The 22,404-nt window shown below is 39.5% G+C and overlaps 1 protein-coding gene across 3 annotated transcripts in view; it reads right to left on the reverse strand.

The window, feature by feature from the left end:
* The window catches only part of DCDC2 (doublecortin domain containing 2), a 62,823-nt gene extending 42,465 nt beyond the window's left edge, over positions 1 to 20,358 (reverse strand). For all 3 annotated transcript variants that reach the window (XM_066189413.1, XM_066189402.1, XM_066189394.1), the window contains exons 1-4: positions 20,051 to 20,358; positions 15,666 to 15,717; positions 4,222 to 4,298; positions 3,971 to 4,102 (exon numbers count right to left, since the gene is read on the reverse strand). In XM_066189413.1, coding sequence (XP_066045510.1) covers positions 3,971 to 4,102; positions 4,222 to 4,298; positions 15,666 to 15,717; positions 20,051 to 20,343 — 554 coding nt within the window. In that variant the 5' untranslated portion in view covers positions 20,344 to 20,358. The remainder of the gene's footprint in view (positions 1 to 3,970; positions 4,103 to 4,221; positions 4,299 to 15,665; positions 15,718 to 20,050) is intronic.
* Between the last annotated feature and the right edge of the window lie 2,046 nt (positions 20,359 to 22,404).

The following is a 22,404-nucleotide window of genomic DNA, read 5'->3' on the forward strand; positions in this document are numbered from 1 at the left end:
AGTAGGTTGTTCAGGATTGTCTCTAGGTATGTTTTGAACACCTGCAAGGATGGAGACTCCACTGCCTCTCTGGGCAACGCGTTCCAGTATATGATGACCATTACTGTAAATTTCTTTTTTCTTCTGTTCAAGTGAAATTTCCTGTATTTCATTTTGTGCTCAGTGCTGCTTGTCCTATCACTGCAAACCACTTAGAAGAGCCTGTCTCCTTCACTCATTCCCACCAGGTATATATACACATTTAAAAGATCCCCCTGAGACTTTTCTTCCTCAGGCTGCAGAGACCCAGCTCCCATCACATGACAAGTATCTTCAAGCCCTTCCTCTCTGTGGCCCTTTGCTGCACTTGTTCTAGCACGTCCATGTCTTTCTTGTATTACCCTCATGAAAGTACCCTAATTTTCTGTGTGTCTCCTGCCACATGAGAACATGTTTCTAAGTGCAAAGACTGAAAAATTTGAAAGGTGAAATTGCAGCTATTTTAAATCTAGATCACATTGCTGCTTCCTTGAGAAGAGGCATGCTAACTCGGGAGCACCTCGTTTGTATTACTCATATTTATTTCATAGTGCAAACATTCCACAGGCATGCCAGCAATTCAAAGAGCAATTTATGTTTCACTACCACAGAGTCAACATCAGTTACCCAAAAACAATGAAAATAAAACAAGCTATCGGAAAATCAGCAGGAAGCCTATTTCTGAATTAATTTCACTGTGTTCTACTAGATTGCACTTCACTTTGGGAACTCAGGGGATAAAACAGCAAATCAAGTGTACCACAGCTTAAGAAATGCTCCTATATTTGTATGGGGGTGAAGATATAGAGGGGTACATACAAAATAACAGGGGTTTTTTGTTCCTGATTGTCTTGGTTTAGGAAGACAGGTATCTGCTAGGTAAAATTACAATCAGAGGCTCTTTGGCAAAGATTTGGGAAATAGGAATAGCAGTTCTTTACTAGTATGTAATACAAAGCAAACAAACACAAAAAAAAAAAAAAAACTCCCCCCCCCACCAAACAACTACAGCATTAATGACAAACGACAACAGTACCAAGAACCTTGAGGGCTTTGTTTCACAAAACCCAGGGCAGTTTGGTTTCGGTGTCCCTGCAGGATCCTCAGAGCACCAAGCTGGAACAGTGGAAAAGTCCCGGGCTGGTAGCTGGGATGGCAGGGTGTCCCGGCAGGCAGGGGCAGGATGTCCCGGCAGCGCAGGGGGTGCAGGGTCACGCTGCAGCAAGAGGAGCAGCGCCGAAGAAGCTCGAAGGCGAGGCAGAAAGCGGCCCAGCTTCTGCTCGGCGTGCTTTGCGGCGGCTGAGATCCTCGAGGAGCGGCCGACACGCGTCTCCCGAACGCCGGAAGCAGAAAAGCACGCAGCTGCCTCAAGCTGTGTCTTTTACCTGCGTTATCTCCCCCTTCCACCTTTTGTCCATCTCTTTGTTTCAGCCAAGCACTCTCAAGTATCCAACACCCGGTCCCCTTGGCAACCCGTGGGGAAAAAATTCCCCAGAGAAAGAAGGAACAAACCCAACCCCCAACACTGATCATTCATTTTGCTTGTGTTTTAATGCTACATTTAAAGCACAGAAGCTGTTTGTTTAATATAACTCAAAAAATTGTTACAGATTACTTGGCAATCTTAATTATATTTTTCACCCTGAAAATAATAATCACAATAGCGAAATCAAACATAATCAGTCTCTGAAGATGAAAGTGAAATCAAAAATGCATTTTTGAAAAATGGATCTTCAAACGAATAACTAACTGACTTAACAAGCACAAACAGGTTTTGTGACACTAATTTCTGAAGCTACTTTTTTAAAATTTCTGAATTTTGAAGCCACATTTTTCACCCACCCACTTTGCCACAACCGTTCACAGACCAGCTGGGTCCTCTCTCGCTTCTATTATGTAACAAAAATGTCCCTGTGGTCACTTCTTCTGAGGATGACCTAGGTTTGCCTTGAGAGATATCAGCAGACTTCCATCTTTCCTCGGGAATCCAAGCTAAAAAGTGACAGCCAAAAGAAAGCAAGCATACAGGCTGACAAAGGGAGACAGCAAAAACACAATTTCTGGGACAATATCCCCAAATTACCAGCTGCTGATGCACCCAGTACCTGCCCATCAGGTTGCTGCAACCCCATCCCCATCAACAATCTAGCAAGCAGAAAAGCTGCTTTCCCATCATCTCCTCTCTCGTATTTCTTGCTTGCATCCCTATTCTGATCAGGGTAATCAATAATTTCTTTTTTAAAAAGTCCCATGTGTAACTGTATGACTTAGTAGCTTTTTAAGTCTTTTAATAACATGGAAAAGAAACAGCTGCCATGTACATAATACAAGTTCTTGGAAGTCCACTTATCCTTCTTTAATGAGAAATTATATCCTCCCAGCATCAGTGGTTTTACCAGATATCCCCTAATGCTAATACGGTTTCAGTAAACCCCAGCAAGTAATGTGTAACTTATTAGAGGACTAAAATCACTCTACTAATGGATTCAATATGTATTTCTAATATTTTAAGGAAAAGAAATTGAAAACTGAGTTAATAGAAAACCACCAAGGGGAAAACATTAAATAATTTAAAATGTCATGTACATTATCTTATTTTTGAAGGATTAAAGATGAGCACTGAAGGGAACATCTCAAAAGGAATCTTAGTTATATATTGAATGCTTTCATGTACAACACTCAGTTTCACCAGAGTGACACCAAGTAATAAGAATAAAATGTGAAAGATTTTTAAATTGCTAAACAACCTGAGAGCAGAAAGAATTGGTATGTTGTAAATGTCTTTTCTCATTTTGTTCACTTCTGAATTACACTAGCTGAGAAACAGATCCAGAAATCTTCAACACATACAGGTTTACTTTACTGCAAGTGGAAGTCTTAAGTAGCCAGTTAATAAGAGCAAAGTGCAGGGCTGAGAGGAAAAACTTGATGAGAGCTAATATTCAACAGCATTACTTTAATCTTCTCTCACCCATATCAAATGGGAAAGCAAGCAGAAGAACTAAAAGACTATCTTATCTTCACTGTTTTGAGAAAGATTTTGCAAGCTTAGCCTCAGACATTGCATAGGCTATGAAGAATGATTTTCCACAAAAGGTCCTTTCCCACCTGATGAAGAGATTTCTGTAATGTGCTCTGCATGGGGCAAAACTGGAATGTGGGTAATTTGCTTGCACACCTTGACAGCCCACTCACACTGCAATGTTTGTCACGGACTTCACATCTGTCATTTTGCTCTAAAACTTGAAACAACTACCAAATGCCATTTTAGGTAACTTATTTTACATTGTAAAAGCCTTGAGGGACTGAAACCTACCTATCCAAGAGATCAGCTCCTGTTCCTCAGATAACTCAAAAACTCAGACCAGCTGAGATACTGGAACTGGCACACCCCAACTACAACTTTGGCCTTGGCTTTTATTAAGAGGTTGAGGGCCAAATATGAAGCACATCCTAGTCTTGGCGCAGGTATACAAACCCCAAACAATCTACAATATTTTCCTTGAAATTGCCTGCCCCAATGACTTTAAAGATCTATCAAAATTAAAAAGTAACACACATCACATGTACCTTACATTCCAAACATCTTCACTGCCTTTACCATGCTCATTTATGTTATTATGACATGTAACTTAATTATTAGTAATAAGTGTATTGCATTATTATTGTATTATTAGAGGCCTGCTAATTAAATAATTAATTAATGAAATTAATTTAAGAATAACAGCTTAAGCAAATTGCGGTTGTTCTTTTTTAAAATACCAGTTGAAAGGAAACCTGAAGGTCACTTGGAATCAATGTATTTCTGCTTTGTGGCTTTTTGACGTATTTTAATTTTCTTACACTGAAACTTCCCATAAAATAGGAATGATCCAATATATCTACCTATTGAGTTTTAGAAACATATCTAGGCATGTAAAATGTATCTTGCAAATATTCAGCTTCCTTGTACCTGTGAACAGCTCCACTTCTGAGAGTAACTTTTCCTGTAACCATTTCAAGAATATGATCCCAGTGATTCAGTGTTTTCCTGGGAATGAGGAGGCGCACTGCAGGGCTAATAAGGTCTCCATTAGCAATCAGGCTGAAATAAAGCAAAGTAAAATAACTTGGAGGAGCATTTTTAACAAAGCTCACCTGAAGTGAACACACTACCACCAGCCCTCCTGAAATGGCAATCCACTAAGCGAAAATTCTACTTACAAAATAGTGTACGGCTCTTGGAGAGGCCTTCGAAACCGGGCTGACACAGTGATCCTACTGTGAGTAACTGGCTTGACCTGCAAGAACAAAACAATTAGAAATTACGCAGTCTTCACAGCCAGAAAAAGTTTACTCTGACCACCATCAGCAAGTAGGACAGCATGTCTTTAAAGCATGCATTTTATTCCATTCCAGCTTCACCTTCTACATAGCATACATAATTACTGCTGCAGGTTTATGTGTATGATGAATAACAACCACAGTGCACCATGGCACAATACATGGTCTGCACTGAGAAGACAGAATTGTATGGACAGCTTTGGTTGTCCTACAGACCCAAAGAAGTACTCCCAAGTGCTGTTCTTGCTGTCTCAGTCTTTATTGCTTATAACCATGGTGGAGGTAATTTAATTATCTTCTCTTTTTAACAATAAAGGCCATTGCAAGATCTCTCTGCTATTATAATAACTACTTTTGGTCTTCTACAGGCCTTTAATCCAAATCCATCAGTAATTTATAAAGGTTCATGAATACTTTGCTCATTTTAGAGCAATGACTCAAAAGTGAGGTGAACTGCAGATTTTTAGCCTTCAGAATAATACATAGGCCACGTAATTCCCAGCATTATTTCCTGTATGCTTTTGAAATGACACTGCATTGAGATCAACACTAATGTTGTTATTCTGAACAGAAAGTTAAAAAAAAAGAAAAGGATAAACCCGAACTAAAATCATTAGGAAGATTTTTTTAATCATCATTAGCAAATTGAAATAAGGTGTCAAACCCAAACAAACATTCAAAAGTTATAGTACATACATTAACAAGTTGGCTAAATTTCTAAAAAAAAAAAAACCATAAAAGTTTAAGGATTAAATAGCCAGCAGGCAGAGAGACATGCTTTCAAATAGATGTACAAAATTTATTTAAACTGGCAATTTTCCACTCACTGTGTAAAGCAGTCTAATGACATGATATGTTGCAGTTTTATCACACTCTTTACTAACTTAACCAGTACTTCTCATTTAATTTGTGGGAAATGATCGGTATTCCAGAGCTTTTAGTCTTTGCTTGATTTTTCACACAACCTCATTTAGTAATGACTGGAATTCTTTCCAGATCTTTCTCTCGCATACACTGAAAAGAAAGGTGCTCAACCTAGCAAATATTCCAAACAGGCTAAAAATTTTTATAATAATCAAATCTGACTCCCCACATGAGTCAAAAAATGTCACACAGCAATTCTGCACTAAGCACATAAATTCTGGAGGTGAGAAAGCAAACTTAGGAGAAAAGGAGACAACAAAAGCAATAATGACACTCCTTAGCATACAATCATTTCAAGTAAAATTCAACAACAAGTAAATCTGTTGAACAAAATCTGTTTTCAATGTCTGCTGGAAAAGAAGCATATTTATCCTGAATTCAACTCACTTCAACTTTCTGCATTTTTCAAAGATCCTTGTGAGCTGTGTAGCCCTCTCAAACATCTGTTTTTTGAGAGACTCAGAGGATATAAAAGCCCACAGTGGTCATGGATGGAGAAAGGCAGAATCAGCCTTTGCACAGCTACATAGACTAAAAAGACTGAACAGAAGCAATCAACCCCAGAAGAGAACGGTGATTTGAAGCTCAGTGCAAAGCGGTATTTTGGCCAGAGACACCTACAAGAGGAGAGAGCAAGGAAGATGTTACTACTGCATTGTGCCAGCATTGCTTGCAGACCAGACTAGGAAGCAGACTCCTGGCATGGCTGGGGACCTTCCCTTTACACAAGCAATTCATAAGCCATTTCCACCTACTTCTTAAGATCTATTTTGTAGATGCATGCTCATTTTGGCCTCATACAAAGAAAAAATTTGTACTAGACTGTACATAAGCTGTGCACTAATGCCCAATATAATTGCAGTTCACAGCCTTGCTGTTTATTCCAGTGTGATCTGAATCGGGTGAAAGATGCACACGTCCTATTACAGGCTTGGAAAGAGAGTAAGAGGTTGTTATCATACAGCTCATTAGGGGAGGCAAAGACATTTTTTGAGAACTACCAAAATAACTTAGGAGCTTAGCCATTCTTGCAGAAACATTTGAAGCATATTCTTCAGAGCACAACTGGTCATTTACGTCACCAAATTTTGAAATGAAAATTTACTGGAAGAAAAAGAAAATACACCTTAAACTGCAATATCTGAAAACATTTCTATTGCTGCTGTCAGCCATTAAAGGGTTATTTTCTCAGTGTACACAATCTAAAAAAGAGCTTCAGAATACAGGGGGAAAAAAGTAACTTTCTAAAGGCTATGCTACTGGAAGCTAAGACAATACTGATTTACTTCCACAGCATCAGGTCCTAATGTTTAGGCTTCAAACACAGGTTACACACAAAATAGGAGCCACTGGACCTTGGATGCCCTTGCACCTTTCTTTGTAGCTGGTGGGTTGCCAGGACAACCCTCCATAAAATATCCAATAAATAGATAGTAAAATGTTGATTCCACATCCATTCCTGATGCTCACTTATGCTGCTCAAGCTCTCCCAGAGTCTCTCCAAACAGTACATCAAACTAAGTTCTCTGATGAAGCCTGCAACACTCAGGTTCCAGTGCTCTACACCTTACTGGAACAGCTAGAAAGTATTCACTAAGTATAAAGGAGCCCTTAAGCATAGTTCTGGGTTATTTATTACTGTTACTATTACTTAGTTGTTCCTGCAGGCTGATAAAACCATTAATTTCAGTGTAGGCTCCTCAGAAGGCCATCAAGTGACTGCACATAGCTCAGTCACAAGATCCTGCAGAAAACAATAACCTGACAGATGTTAGAAGCTCATTTATAATTCGAAGGATTGTATTTCTGCCTATAATAGATACTGAGGCATCAACTTCAAATTTTGTCTTTTGGATTGCTCTCTCAGGATCATTAGTATTTCTGGAAGTCTTCTGCAGCCTTACAAGTTTAGGCTTGTTACTAAACAAGTAAACTGCAGGGGATTATAAGGCTACCACCTTGGGCCAAGACTAAATATTTGTTTGTTCTACCTAAATATGGCCTAAACTGGAACAAAATATAAACTTGCCTTGTTTATCTAAGCCAGTTTAAATCTATGTACCTTCTGTATAAAGAAAAATTTGAAGCGAATATGTTAGTGCAATAATACATTTGATAAAGTGAAACTACAAAAATCAGTGCAAGGAAGCATGCTCTGAAGTTATGTTTTCTAAAGATCACACTACACTGTGATTAAAAGATTTAAAAATGCAAGAAAAATCCCACCCTTTCCATATATTATATGCCTTTTTTTCTCAGTAATCTGACTGTTCTGTTCATAGAGTTTAGAATAACTTCTGTCTGATCAATGTCAAGCTATTTGTGGACATGAAAAGCAAGGTACCTAACTTCAAGATACAGAAGTATACATTAATAAAAGATCAAGTGCTCAGCCACAATAAATCAATTTAGTTCCTTTGAAGGACATGGAGTTCCACTAAACCATCCCAGTGGAAGACCTGATCCAGGGTTTAATTAAAGAATACATAGTTCTGCTCCTATTAGGTTTGTAGGAGTCACCACAGTGTTGCAGTGCCTGGAATAGCCTGACCCCTCCAGCATTGCAGAGTTACATATTAACAACAAAGTGGTCTTGGGTGAAAGTTTGTGCTTACATTAAGTGACCAGCATCCCTAGCCCCCTAACCCCTTTATTTTCTTTTCATTTCATTCAGCCACATTCTCTGATGATGTAAATCACCACTTTCCCATTTACGTCAGCAACTGCAAGCAGATTTACATTAACTAGTGGTCTGACCCCATTATGATTTTATCTTTAAATTTTGTACATTTTCAGTTTGTTTGAAAAGACCCATTTAAGGGCAACTTCCATTTCCTACTGAAAACATTGCCAACAATAATTTGTGATGAGATACTTATCTGAGGTATTACTTGACAACACACAGCAGCAACATAAAGTGTTCAGGGGAGGAAGGAGAAACTCAGAAAAAACTTTAAGTAAGCTGGAAGCAATCAATCCAATGAGAATTTGCATGGCAACAAGAGCCACACACAGTTGGAAATACACCATGGGGAAGGTGTCCCCCATGAGAATAGGTTCAAATAGAAATATGCCATTCTTAGCTTTTCTTTTTCTTTCAGTGTTCATTAAGTAATTAGATATATGCTAAATACAGAAGTCTGGCAGCACTTTCACAGTGCTGCCATGAGTACATATACCAGTTACCCATAGCTAAGAAATGGTATCACTAACTTACTTATTTCCTTTCCTTTCCAGAAGTGTCCCCCCATCAAAGGGGCTGCATGATTTACAGGATAACATATATTTACAAAGCCACACTGGACAGCAACAAAGCAAGAGTCAAAAAATGTAATGTGTCTGAACCAGATGCTTGGTGCTGCTTTTGTCTGTAAGGATTTAAGAGCTGGCCTTTCTTGTTGCTACCAGTGTAGTCCTGGGTGCTACGAACATCTCACTCATTACTCATGTCACTTTAAAACTAACCTTTTGAAGCTTTAAATATTTCAACACAATGTCACATTCCAAATTTATCAGCTCATGCAATGAGCCATGGCCTTGCCAGTTTGTTACAATGGCCTGTAATGGTTTGTTAATCAATGTGCCCAGGAAAATTGAGAACAAATATTTACATTTCCCTGGGGTAGAACTAGGGTCAAAAGAACCAAAACCCCATTGATACACACCATCACCATCCTGTGATGTAAAAGAAAGGAATGTTCAAGGTTCAGTGATCAAAACCAAACTAGAACAATAAGTTTTCTAAAGCTATTACAGCACAGGAAATGTTATCTATTTCATAGAAACATGACTTTTTTTTAATGGACATTTTTTACACATTGACTAAAGTTGCAGAGTCAAATGCACTGAGGCATTTGCCTAGTACAAAACCATTTCAGTTATCCTATGCAGTAAGTAACCTGGATAATCCATATTTCCCTGGCTACTTTGCACTGCTAGATGGTACTCTGGATAGTACAAAACAGCCTTGAGCCAGAGACTAAGAGCTTGTCTACTGCTGTGGATATAAAGCAACTCTCAAACTGCTATTTACTGAGCAATAGGTTACAAGACCACAGCTGCACACAAACTTCTCAGTCCACATTAAACATGGATGAGCTGGAAATGAGCTGTTCCACAGCAGACAATCATGGAGTGACTAAGGGAGCCTTCTAGACTGCAAAGCTCCTACAAAATTCCCAGAGAGTATAAAGTCAACCTGTGTAGCAATGCAATCCCTACACCTTTAGCAGGTGTTCCCTTATAGGGAAAGGGTTTCATTTTACCTTTTGACATGTTAGGAAGTTAGCTGGAAAGTTCTGTGGATTTCTCTTTGCAATTGCCCCAGAGCCAGCCCAGAAGTGTGGATTGGACACTGGAAATGTTACTCAAAGACTCTTGGCACAGTTATTGGACCAAGGGCCAAAATCCCACCTAAGCTATTAGGAACAAAAGAGAGAGAACAAAGGAACTCCACGCTTTTCACTTTTTGCTTTTCATCTCTTGCTTTTCCATCCTCGCGTCTCAAGGTGCTGTAGCAGCAAGGGGTTTATCTCTGTGCTGCACTCGGTTCAGTTATTTTGTATTTTATATTATTTTTACATCATTATTAAAACCCTTTTGATTTTTCAAGGCACCTGCGATCAGCCTCCTGCTTATTATTACAACTGCATTTCTGAACCCTCAGAGTGTGGGTAAAACCCACAAACCTGTTAACTTGCAAGGTAAATCACCCTCCTTTTCAGCTATGGTAAGTAAAATGGTACATAAGTGAGTAAATCTCACCTTAGCTAATTACACCCTGGAAAGAAAAATTTTTCACTCTGGATCTGCCACAGTTTTAGTACATTGGACTAGTGGCCGAATCTTCAGCTGAGATAAGTCAGACAATGGCACGGCCTTACTTTCCCAGAAACTTAGCCTGTGCAATGCTCCAAAATAGATCACACCTGTGTTCCCTCTGGATCCCAAGAATAGATCCCATTCCTTCTCTGAGTTGTATGATGCTGTATCCACACTGCTTACAACACACACAATGATGGCATCAATAAACACAGAGTTTACACAAGCAAAAGAGATCCTGATATTAATTTCTGACACTGACATGATAGTGATGATTCTGATTCTGACTGGTCATGCCTCTCACATCTTGTGTATTTTCCTCAAATTCTTTAGACTAACTAAACCAAAAGGAAATCTCTGGCATTTACAGCTCATCAAAAGGACCTGAGGCTAGGAATAGTCAAAAGATAAAGAACAAAAAAACAAACCTCCCAAAAAATCTTTTTTTTCATTCACCATTTTTAATCAAAGGTGAAAGCTGCTAATGTTTCAAGACTGTCAATTTAATATACAGCAACAAATTATTAACAAGACTAACACATGCTTCATTAAAAGCTTCAGTACAGGCACCTCTTCACTTGCTCCCAGCCTCCTCACAGGCAAGGAAGACCAGTTACCCTACTGAACAAGGCAGGCATTAATCAAGGAAGAGAACAACTTTCAAGTTTCAGATCAAACTCAATAAAGACCATGGAATTCTCCAGTAGCATGAACCAAAGTCTTTCTGCTGCTCAAAAATTCACTAAATCCATTTGTAAGCAAGTTGCTAATCAAAATACTTGAAACTGCACAGTTCAGGTAATACAGAGGTATACAATGAGAAGTTTTATGCATCCATAGTTCAAATAAGGAAAAAAAGGGCACAGCTTATCTTCTAACTGATGTCTGGGCATTTCTTCTCTGATTCCTCCTGGTATTAGGCTGTGAACACTCAGGAAGAGTATTTGTTTTGTATTTCTTGTTGTGCTAATTATGTTACCAGGATACTAAATACCAAAAAATGGCATATCACATTTAACTATTAAAGATATTGCTCAGGAGATTGAAGACATATATCACATATTTTTAAACTTTGCATTTTAACAGTCTTATTCCTTAAAATAAACTTACAGCAGAATTACTAATTAATTTAGCATGAGAAAATGAGAAAATTCTTGCCCAGTCTGTGACACCAGCAGTAGAAGAAATCTAATGGGTCAGATATGGAGTAACAAGAGGGTTTAGTTTTACATTCTGGCAAAGGAATATGAAGTGGACCTTTATACACAACTTATTACCAGCCATACAGTATTTTGTGTTTAGCAATTTTGGGTAGCACAAATAATGTTTGAGGGTTTTTAATCCTTAGGAAAGAAGCTGGAAAGAGTATCTTATGTAGTTACATTGTTTTGACATTAAAAGGCTGTAATTTGCACAGCCTGGGATCATTTCTAGCATCTATTCAGTCCCTTTTACAAAACTATCTTCTGTACAGAGAAAATACCCATGAACCATTTCTAACTGACAGTTAGATGTTAAAGTGAATCAAGAGCCCGATAATTGAAAAACGACAAGATTTTTGTTATGATTAAACGTGTGTTGTCAAATACAATAAACAGTAGTTTTGAAATAAAAAATAATTATAATTACTGTGAGTTTTGATGAGAATGTACTTGAAAAAGAACTACTCATGTTAAGTTAGAAATGAGGTATATCCAGCATGAATATACCAAAATAATTTGTGAAACCAAGACAACAACATAAACTTCCAAAATGTAATTTTTACAGATAAGTCCAATCATACTGTTGCTGAGAGATGAGTGGTGACTTTGTCAAGAAACAAAGGATGTGCTTGACTTTGTCAAGCAACAAAGGATGAAGAAAAACAATTGCCATAAATGACACTAGAATAATTCAATTTTGAAATATGGAGGAACAGAGGGAAATGCAGGATTTGCAAGCCCTCAAAATACTTTTATAGCATCATCTTAGATGCTTTTGGGGAAAGTTTTAGTGCTAAGTTCATATCTACCAAGTCTCAAACATTGTATTTTCACACTCTCCTGTCATGGTGCTCACCTCTTCTGTCAACACTGGACAACAGGGAACCTTTCCTGTCCCAGGACCTTACCAAGGACACAGTGGCCAGCTGACCTACACTGAGATTTGCCAATGAACTATGTGTGGTCCACAAGACCCCCAGCAGCTGCTAATTGATGGGCTGAACCTGGAGACCATCAGTAGAAGACATTCTGCCAGTCACATTTTCACTCTGCAGTCCCACTTCACCACAGGCACAAACACGTTCTGTGAAGCTCCCTAGCAAGCAAAAGCGCTTTGCTCCGTGTCCTAGCCCACATCTGCATCATCCAGAATGTGACCAACGTGAGAACTGATGGGCACTGGATCAGAAAAAGAAGATTTAAATTTTAGAAGTGTTCAGACATTCACCCAAATCCTTGTGATCAGTAAGAGTTTTCACTAGGGAGAGATATTCCAAGGTGTATGCAGATACAAATAAGCAGAGCATACATGCAGGAAAGCTTTGAGGAATCTTTACTAATCCTCTGAAGAATCATTTGTAAAAATATTGATTATTCCATTCAACAAATACTCCTACAAATATGAGCACACCTAAAGCAAATGATAAAACAAGAAGTTGCAATCAAAAAGCAGTTATGTAACAATAAAAAAAAGTTTATGTAAAACAGTGAAAAAGTGATTTATCACTGGGAAAATGTAACAGAGTTGTGTAAGAGCTGCCCACACCATCACCTTGCCCTAGAAGTCAAGGAGAAAAAATGAAGTGCAAACAAAAAAATCTCAATGTTCTTATTACCTAAGAAGATCAACCAAGGGCAAATGTATCAACAGTAGAGTAGCTTACTGCAGGCCTACTATGGCCTTCTGATAACAGATGCTGTTCCATACAGACAGTAAAACCTTCCTTTTTTCTTTCTGTTTTCTTTCAGACTGATTCTTCGATATCAAAATACTTCTGCTTTTCTGGGGTACCTGTAATTCTTTGCTGTTACAATATCAAAGAGCAAAGTTCATTTACTACAGTGTGTTCAAAGAGTAGTTGGTTATAAGAAGCCAAAGAAGAAAGGAGGTTTCAGCTGAAAATATTTTTATGAAGCAAAGAGAGTTTAAAATAAATAGCTGCTGATGAGATTTGTAAATACAAAAGCTTGGTTGATTCTTCTTCAGCCTGCCTAGCCCAAATGGCAAGTAAAATTCGTCTTTTTGAGTGCAGAGGGAGAGACCATCTAGATCAGACAGTGTTTAGAGAAATATATTTGTCTATACTTTCCACATTATAATTGGAAAATAACATTCAGTGCCTTTTAAAAACAAATAAGCTTATAATAAACAACTGGTAACTCCGTTGGTCCATGTTTTCTCAAGAGATTAATTGTTAGATTCCTCAAGCACATCATTTAATGTGTATTTGGACTTGCACATCAGCTTTGGTACAAAAGGGATCTCTCTTGCAAAACAATAAGCTCAGTTGCCAAAAGAAGCGATGCATGGAAACATACCTGAGAAAGAGTTTGTAACAAACCTTTAGCTTGGGTCAGGACGAAATCTTTCTACTATTTTGCCTACCAGTAACACAACTGTTAAAATTTTGAGATGTATTATTATAGCATGATGGCTCTGCCAGAGGATTTACACCATATCTTGAACATCAATTTTGTCTTGCTTAATTCTAGTTTGACACACATTTTCTAGTTATTTGCAAATTTAAAGTAATTGAGATGCTGCCTTGGAAGAACAACGTTAAAGTGCTCCCAAAAGCAGATGTCAGGCATTTAGCAGTTATAACTAACACAAAAGAAAACATACAGCTGCATACAAATACACAGTGAACAGCTGCTGCATAAAGTTTTTTTCATTTTGACTCTCTGAACACTAACCAAAATCAGAAATAGATATTTGTAATTGTTTTAGTGGAGAAAATGCCAAATTATACATGCTTGATAACAATCAGAATTGATACCCTTGTACTTAAGCAAAATAGGAATGTTGCTGCCTCTCTTGGCCCTACAACAAATCCAGGGGTTTGATTTCTAAGTGAACATCTGAAAAAAAAAAGAAAAGTAAAACCAGGACTTGCTGCCTAACATTATTTTAACAAAAACTAATTTAAACATTAAAACTTCTGTTACTAGTCCCCTGAAAGTTCATTCCCAGGATTAGATTATTAGGGCATGAAGACAATTGTGTTATTCATAAGCCCAGATAAAAATCTGTAGACTATCAATATGTTTCATCTCATTCTTATAACTCCTCTCCCCAAATAAATCAATCATGTAAAAGTTAAATTCAGCACAGGGATTTAAGCTCTCCACAGGGAGACAGTGGAGATTTCAAACATAAGTGAAATATGAAGAGGAAAGCTGAGATAATGGAGGGTTTATAGTGGGTTACTTCAAAGCCTTGAGACACAGCTGAAAGTGTTAAGATAATATACATTATTGTTCTAGAAAAGATAATGAGGCCTCTTTTATCAAACATGCAACTGTAAGTAAAAAACTCACAACTTCTACAACTACTTCTCCAACTGCACAGACTTTCTATTATATCAAAAATCTTCTAAGGATTTGCAGCAAAATAATCAGCAAGATTAAAAAGCAAGACTGTAGTTGTACTGATAACTATCCAACTAAGCATAAATATACAGGGTAGTTGTAGCAGCAGATCAAATCTTCAACTTGAATTTGATTTCCTGTTCAGTAAGCCCATTCAAAAAATACAGGGGACAAGTTATGCTCAATTATAAAATTGTTGTATTTCATAGACTCTGAATAAGAAGTATCTGAGTATCACAGTAAAGGTCATTAGGGCAATTTTGAGGATCTTCTAGTACAAGGTGTCCTACTGTCTGAAAACACCTGCTATACAGACCATTGAATTTCTGAAATGTGGTAAAAGAAATTGAAAAACAAGTGAGCTGATTCTTCTTGTGAAGCAGAAGCTGCCAATCCCAACTCTCCAAGTTGGGAGTCACTGCTACCTCCATACACAACAAAACAGTAAAAAACATGCAGAGTCACACAACTCACTTAGATCCACATGTGATGCTTTTTGAAGCTTGCAGTTATCTCCTCTGACTAGAGCGTAAGTGCTGTTGAAGAGAAATGACTGAGCTTGGCAAATCATGGACTAGAAATACCTAGAAGTTTACACAAGCATTTATTAAACAAAAATGTCCCTTCTTCAGAGGAAATACCAAGTTTTGAAAAAAATTTGCTGGTCCAAAACTCCTAAAATTCTCAGTCCTATCATTTTTTTCTGCAAGTACAAATCTCCCTTGGTTTACGACCAGCATTCAGTGAAGACAGCAGGAGACCTTTTTTCTTACTGAGTTTTTAACTGGATGTGGCAATTTAGAAAGCTGAGCAGAAGACAGTCAACATATCACGCTCAGAGCAACCAGAGTAATTATCACTGAAGAAATATGTGCAGAATGGTAGATAAATGTTTTATTATAAAATTAAAAAAAATAAATGCATATTAAAAAGATCAGGCATAAATGCAGGCATGTCACTAACATAAACTGCCGGCTTAATTCTTCAATATTTCAGCTGTCCTACCTCATTATTGACTTCAGCAGGTTTTTTCTTTGTTTCTCCAATGTCCAAATAGCTGTGGAAAGAAAATAAGTTTGATTATTTACAGGAGCATCTAACTTACACAGTACAAATATTCTGCATTTTTCTTCATACATTAAGGTTTTAAAACATGTTATGCTTCAAAATAACAGAAAAAGTAAATAATTGTTAATATTAATTAATTCTTAACATAAATCTTCAGGCTAGCCCTCTGGGCTAAAATAAAACCACCTACCTTCAAATCACTGGTGATTAGAACAGACCATCAATAACCCCCTTGTCAGAAAGAAGCTCTTATACAGCTGTGAGATGGATCAATAACTCTCAGCACAGTATCACCTTACCAGAGTTTTCAAAGTCATCATCTTGCCTCTGAGTTTCTCATAGTAAGTCTCTGATAGATTTAAGGCTTTCCTGCACACCTGATTTTAACTCAGGTCACGAGATAAAGTTTAAAAGATCTACACCACTTAGGTTTCAACAGAATGAGGACACATCTGAACACTCCTTCCTTGTGGCTGGATGAACAAAAAGTAGCTTCATTATTATTTTAAAATACAAGCCTCGACTGGACAAGCAAACAAAAATACATCTATTTGGACAATGTTATGTTATCCTTGTAATGCTCCCCGATTTCACTTCCAGTGGAAAGGTGCTTTACCAGGCATTTCAGACCAGAAGACCTTATTTGAGAAGTCAGGTATACCTAAAGCCAAGTATCAGGCTCACCAAAAGACCTCAGATCTTGCAACACACCTGCAGCTCTTCAGTAATGTCATACTCTGTAGTTAATAACTGGGATCAGATTCATTTGCCAGAAGAAACTTTCCTACTTGGCCAAAGAATTCATGGGAATTGAACGAAGGTGCAAAAGCATCAAAGGGGGGGCGGGGAAAGAAAGAAAAAAAAAAAGAGAGAGAGAGAGAGAGAGAGAGAGCGAGCAAGCATCATTCCTTCTTTGAAGGAATGGCAATCATTTATCAAGGTACCACAGAATGGTGGCAAGGATTTCAAGGTTCTCGTTGTGAGGGGACAGTAAGACACTGCAAAGCTGCCAGGCCATGCTTGAAAGTGCATGCTAATGTTTTGAAAAAGGTAAGTGTAACAACATAGGACAACATTTTTAAAAGCCCCACGTTTAGAAACAAATGATAACAACTGTCCCAAGCTCTCAGTATAAAAAAGAAGGAGTTCTCTTTAGACCAAAACCAGGAAGTCTTACAGTCTGCAAGACTGAAAAGAAATAAGTGCCTCAGGCAAAATGGTTCCAACAGCCTGTAACAACATCTGCTGACTGTAGTTCTTGTTTTTCAAGCACCTGTGAATTACTTCACCCAGAACTAAGGAAAGTGACAAAGAAAAGCAAATACATAGTCAAAGGCTTAAATTCACTGTGCAGAAGTCTGGGTATTCAGTCATCAAATTTCAAGGACCTGCAAATCTGAAAAGTTCTAAATAAGGAGCAAAGGGGTTTTTTTGTTTGCTGGGGTTTTTGGGGGTGGGTGTTGTTTTTGTGGGTTTTTTGGGGGTTTGGGTTGTTTTGTTTTTTGGGGTTTTGGTTTTTTTTTATGATGGCACTCAAAAAAATTTACAAAACTATTCTCACTTACTAAGAAAGCAGAAATGCTTCCAACCTATGGCTAGCCAAGCCAGCGATAAAACTACAGCATTGTTTAGAAAGAGACAGCTGGAGAGAGGACAATCTACCATTGATGAACCAGCACAGATACAAGTAAATGGGCAAAGGAAGGAGGATGGAGGAGTAGCATGCTGGAAATAAAGCTAAAAATCGAAACCAGGTCCAGCATAGACAGTCTTCTTTCAGGAAGCTGAGAGCTAGGGAAGAACACCCCAGGTGTGCAGCCTACATGTGCATTCTCACTCACCACTGCAACAACTGCAATATGCCAGCGCACCTTACCACATATACACCAGAAAAGGGGGTGTTAACTTAGCACACCTCTAAATGACAAAACAAGCTGGAAAACTTGCTATATGTTATAAAAATTACCAACGCTGACTAAAGTAAAAAATTCTCCATTAAAGAAAATTTCTACCTTTTTTTCTAAAATCAGACTTTCTAAATGCTGATTGTTTCATTTAACTTAAAAAAATATTCAGCAGTTTATCTAGAATATATGCCCTCAAAACTATGAATCGCAAAATGTTAAGTCAGGGTTTGGCTCACGTGCTAAAGGTGAGTGCAGTTTAGTCAAATTCACCATGAACAGGAACGAAAAAGATTCACTTTCTCAGTGTAAGGCAACTGAGAAGAAACAAATGCACTGCTTGAAGCTGAGCAATGACACTTTCAACTTCTGCTTCTCCTTGGATACTCTCTCCATTACACTCCCACAGCTCCCACACATCAGTGCCACAAGCCTCCGTTTCGAAGTTCAGCCCTGCATAGTCTATCATAGCAATGAATATGTCCAATAAGAATCACTAAGGGGAAAAATAATAATAATAATAATAATAAATTAAAGTTCTTGCTGCCATCAGACCAGATTCACATCCTTTAAGGCAGATGCTTTGGTTCGTCACACTGTAACTGTTTACCTGTGACACATTACACAAACATGCATACTTTTCTTTAATTCCTTCACTTCCTTCCAGAAAACTGTTCCTTCCAACTAACCCTTCCTCTCCTCTGACTTTTCTGCCGAAGATGTCTCCCTAATTACCATTCTGTCGACAATCCAATTAAGAACAACTTCAACATTAAGCCCTTCAGCTTCTCTTTAATGCTCATAAAAGTACTGCCAACATTTCCAGCACTATGTAAACAAATACTAATAAGCGAATAACTCCAATTCTGAATGCAGAAATGGATCTCAAGTCATTCCATTTATCCTCTCTAATACACAGGACTAGGACATATTATCATGGGATATTTAAAACAGCCTGTTTTTACCCAGTCCCTTAGGTTAACTTTTCCTAAAGTATGTTCTTTGTTGCCCTTAAATAAATAGGTACCTTGTTGCATGCTGCAACCATAAAAGTCTGGAAAAGTCTCACCATAAAACTCTGAGCATAAAGTGTGAACTGACAAAAAGAAACGCTTCTCCCCACACAATATAAATCCACAGTGCCCAATTCTCTAAACATTGCATGCTAATGCCAAACACTTACTTTCTTGTAGCCTATCAAACACTTTTAGGGAGATGCGCTGATAACTGCCAATTTTAAGCCATCCACAGAATCCCAGGATTTAATATCAAAAAGAAATGGTAAATATCTCTTAGGCAGAGTACTGCATTTGACACGGAAAAGAGTAAGTACTGCAAGAAAAGGGCTTTTATTTAGCCTGTCATACATCTTTCTCACTGGCTTTCCTACTGAAGTGCAAGAAGCTTCAATAAATCTTTAGAAGCAGCTAGTGACAGAAATGGTAAGGGTGATGATAGAGATCCTGTTCATTACACAGAGAGTTTTGTCCTGAAACATAAGGAGCCACTAGTGAGCTCTCCTAAAAAATACAGTGTCTCAACTCTACAGAACCAAGATGAAGATGACACCGTGAAGGTGGTAGTTGATGATATAAATTCTCAAACATGTCCAGAAAGGGATTGTTAATTTTGAGATTTATTTCTATAAATTCAGCTGTAGGAAAAATGCCCATAAAGAGCAAAAGCTATAACAGTCAATTGAGACCCTGAAATTCAACCGATGGAATTAAGAATAGTAACCGATCACATGCAAAGCCACTCTGGAAATACACCTAAAAGCCCAGACCTCCTTCACATTATTCTCCCAGTGACTCACTAGAAAACAGACAAACTGGCATCTTAATTCTTGGTATCCAGGTAGGAAAAGGAATGTAAATGGTCATCTTTTAAATACCAGGAGGGACATTAAAAGGTTATATACGTACACAAAATGAACAGAAGTGATGGAGACTCAGATAGCTGCGTAGAATACTTTAGAACTTTAAAAAATAAACAAGAAAGGAAGCATTGGGAATTGAATTCCCAGGCTCATCAACTTCGTGGAGGACTGTCAACACTCCACCTTTTACTCCTTTCACCTTGTTACCCCTGAGCACAAATACTGATGCTGGCCCTTCAGTTACGCACAGACATCACAACAACATGCCATTCCTGCATGTCCTTCGGGTTAAAGGGCTATTTCTCCTTTTCTACTGCCATGTCAAGGAGTTGTCACTATGTGACTCATGGTATGGATATCCTTTCTGGGGCTCACTCTAAAGCTCTTTTTCTTTTGCCCTAAGTCACAGCTTTTAAGTTCTCTTCCTGCAACGACTAGTAAAAGGGACAGGGTGAGGGGTCGTCTGAAGCATTGCTACAGTGCCAAAGCCCAAATGCTGATATTAATTTCTGCATAAATCTTACATTTCAGTCACTCACTTGAGTTTCTTGAAAGCCTCCCTGCCACCAGCCACGTACTGCTCCCCACTCTGAAGCTCCTCCAGCTGTCGGACACGATGCCCACCCCGGGGGGTATAGATGTTTCGCACAGCTCCAAAGGGCGCCTGCACCCCGCCCGTCACCTCTTTCAGGAACACATCAAAATTGGACACTTTCTTCTCGTGGATCACAATGCGGCGCCCCGGGAAGAAAGGGTCCCCGTTGCGATACACCAGCACGCTTTTCACGGTCGGCTGCGAGAGCCACGACGCCTTTGTGCCAGGACTAGTCATGCTGCTGGCTCCCTGTGCCCGGCGCTGCCCGAGCCGCCGGCACCTGTTTGCTCGGGAGACGCTCCTGCCCGGGAACCCCTCTGGCCCTGACACCGCCCACGCCGGGCACACGGGCACACCTCCCGGGGAGCGACAGCGGCTCGCCGGGGCTGGGCACAGCCCTGCAGCCTGTACACGGCGGCTCCTCCCCGGCAACCAGCGCGCTGCTCCGGGCGCCGGGGGAGCTTAGTGCGGGAAACGCCAACCCAGGCGGAAAAACGCGGCGTGACAGCACAGCATGGACACGGACTGACGGGGACCCGCGGCCTCGGGGGCCTTTATCCTCCGGGTCTGCCATGACGGGAAGCCCCACCGCCCTGCTTTCCTTGGGAAACTTTATCCCGCGTGTGCTCGGCCTCCCCGCCGGGCAAACAGGCGGGAGCCTGCCCGGAGCCTGCCCGGCCCAGAGCCACCGCGGCAAGGAGGGCGAGGGGCGGCGTGCCCAGAGGCGGGGAGAGGGGGCCGCGGAGGCAGAGGGAACGGGATCCGAACGAGGGAGAGAGGGAAATCCCTGTTCTGCCTCCTCCTGCCCGACCGCCACCTGGCTCCCACAAGGAAAGGGCTGGCGGCGGAGCTGCCCTGGGCGGGGAAGCGGCGGCAGCCGGGGAAATACCGAGGCGGCGCAGCGCCCCCACCGGACTCTGGCACACCCAGGGGACAAAAAGCCGGAAAACCTGAGAGAAAGTAAAACAGAAGTGCCTTCAATTCAAATGTAATTCTTTTAACAACCCCTTTTCCCGGCCGATAGCCTTAAGTCTAAAAACGCACTAGACCTTCCTACCTGAATTTGTGTAGTGTACAGTAATTACTGTCTTTACAAATGGGTTTTAACACGCGGGATGGAAGGAATTTTATTCCCTTTTATCTTACTTCCTTTGATGGGAAAATTACCCCCCTGCTGTGAGTTACAACAGAGCAGTTAACCATTACAAACAGAGCAATTTCAGGGTGAGGGCAGTCAAACATGCTACTGTTACTGGTTAACAGCTGAAGTTCCCCACTTGCTGCTGGTCTCCTTCGAACTAATAAAGGGGAGGACCAAGCATTTACCATCCTCGAATTAGTACTCTTCAACACTGAACTACTGGAACCTGAAAGGAAATTTTTGTTATTAAAGATATGCTTTTGAGTAAAAAACAAAAATGATGACCCTCACGCTGCTCTGCAGTCAAGTAGTGATACGTCAAAAATCTGCTATTTTATACCAGATTCTACCACATTTAGTGATCTTAAGTCTAATTTATAGGCACACAACATCTTTTACATAGGAGTAAGACACTGAATATTTTATTGGTGCACCCATTTTGGCACTTTTGATACTTCAAAATATTGTTGGTCTTTACCTATGGCCACACTAGTTACAATCACTTTATGGATTACAATAAAACATCTCTTAAATGTTACCAAAGCACTGCTCACCTTAAAGCAGCCTAAAATTGGTGGACAGATCTTTGTTTTTTCCATCTCACCTAAGTACAACTGCTGACCAAAAGCTAAGAAAAGGTTAGACCCTTGAGTCCATAATAGCAATGCCTTGAACCATGACAATTTGCTCCTCCTAGCTTTTCCAAGGTTTGACCTCTTGTTCCCACTATTATTTCACTTTGTAAGCAATCTCCTATCACATTCTCAACAGCAAGGAGACAAGCTGCTGAACCTACTGACATGATTAAGGTGAATGCAGAGACACATAATCTCTTTATGATGGAGCAACATGAGACCTCTCATCTTACATGAGGTTGGTGCACAACATGACATCTGTCAGGTCGTGTGTCAGGATCCCACAATGTCATACAAGGAGCATAACATACCATAATGTTGGGGGATGTGATGAGAGCAGAGCCATAGTATGGTGTCATCAAACAGGGTCACTTTTTCTGTACCAGAATGCCTTTAGGTCTCTGCCATTTCAAAACCAGGAAGGATTTTGCAGTTTGTTGCAGGGCCTGGCCAGCTATGCTCAGTGACAGCAAAACATGAAGTCACAGAGACAGAAATGTCCTAGTGCTGAAGAAGACTAAC

Source organism: Chamaea fasciata, unplaced genomic scaffold (genome assembly GCF_029207755.1).
Source record: "Chamaea fasciata isolate MVZ Bird 193981 ecotype frontalis unplaced genomic scaffold, bChaFas1.0.hap1 SCAF_1, whole genome shotgun sequence".
Classification (NCBI taxonomy): Eukaryota; Metazoa; Chordata; class Aves; order Passeriformes; family Sylviidae; genus Chamaea; species Chamaea fasciata.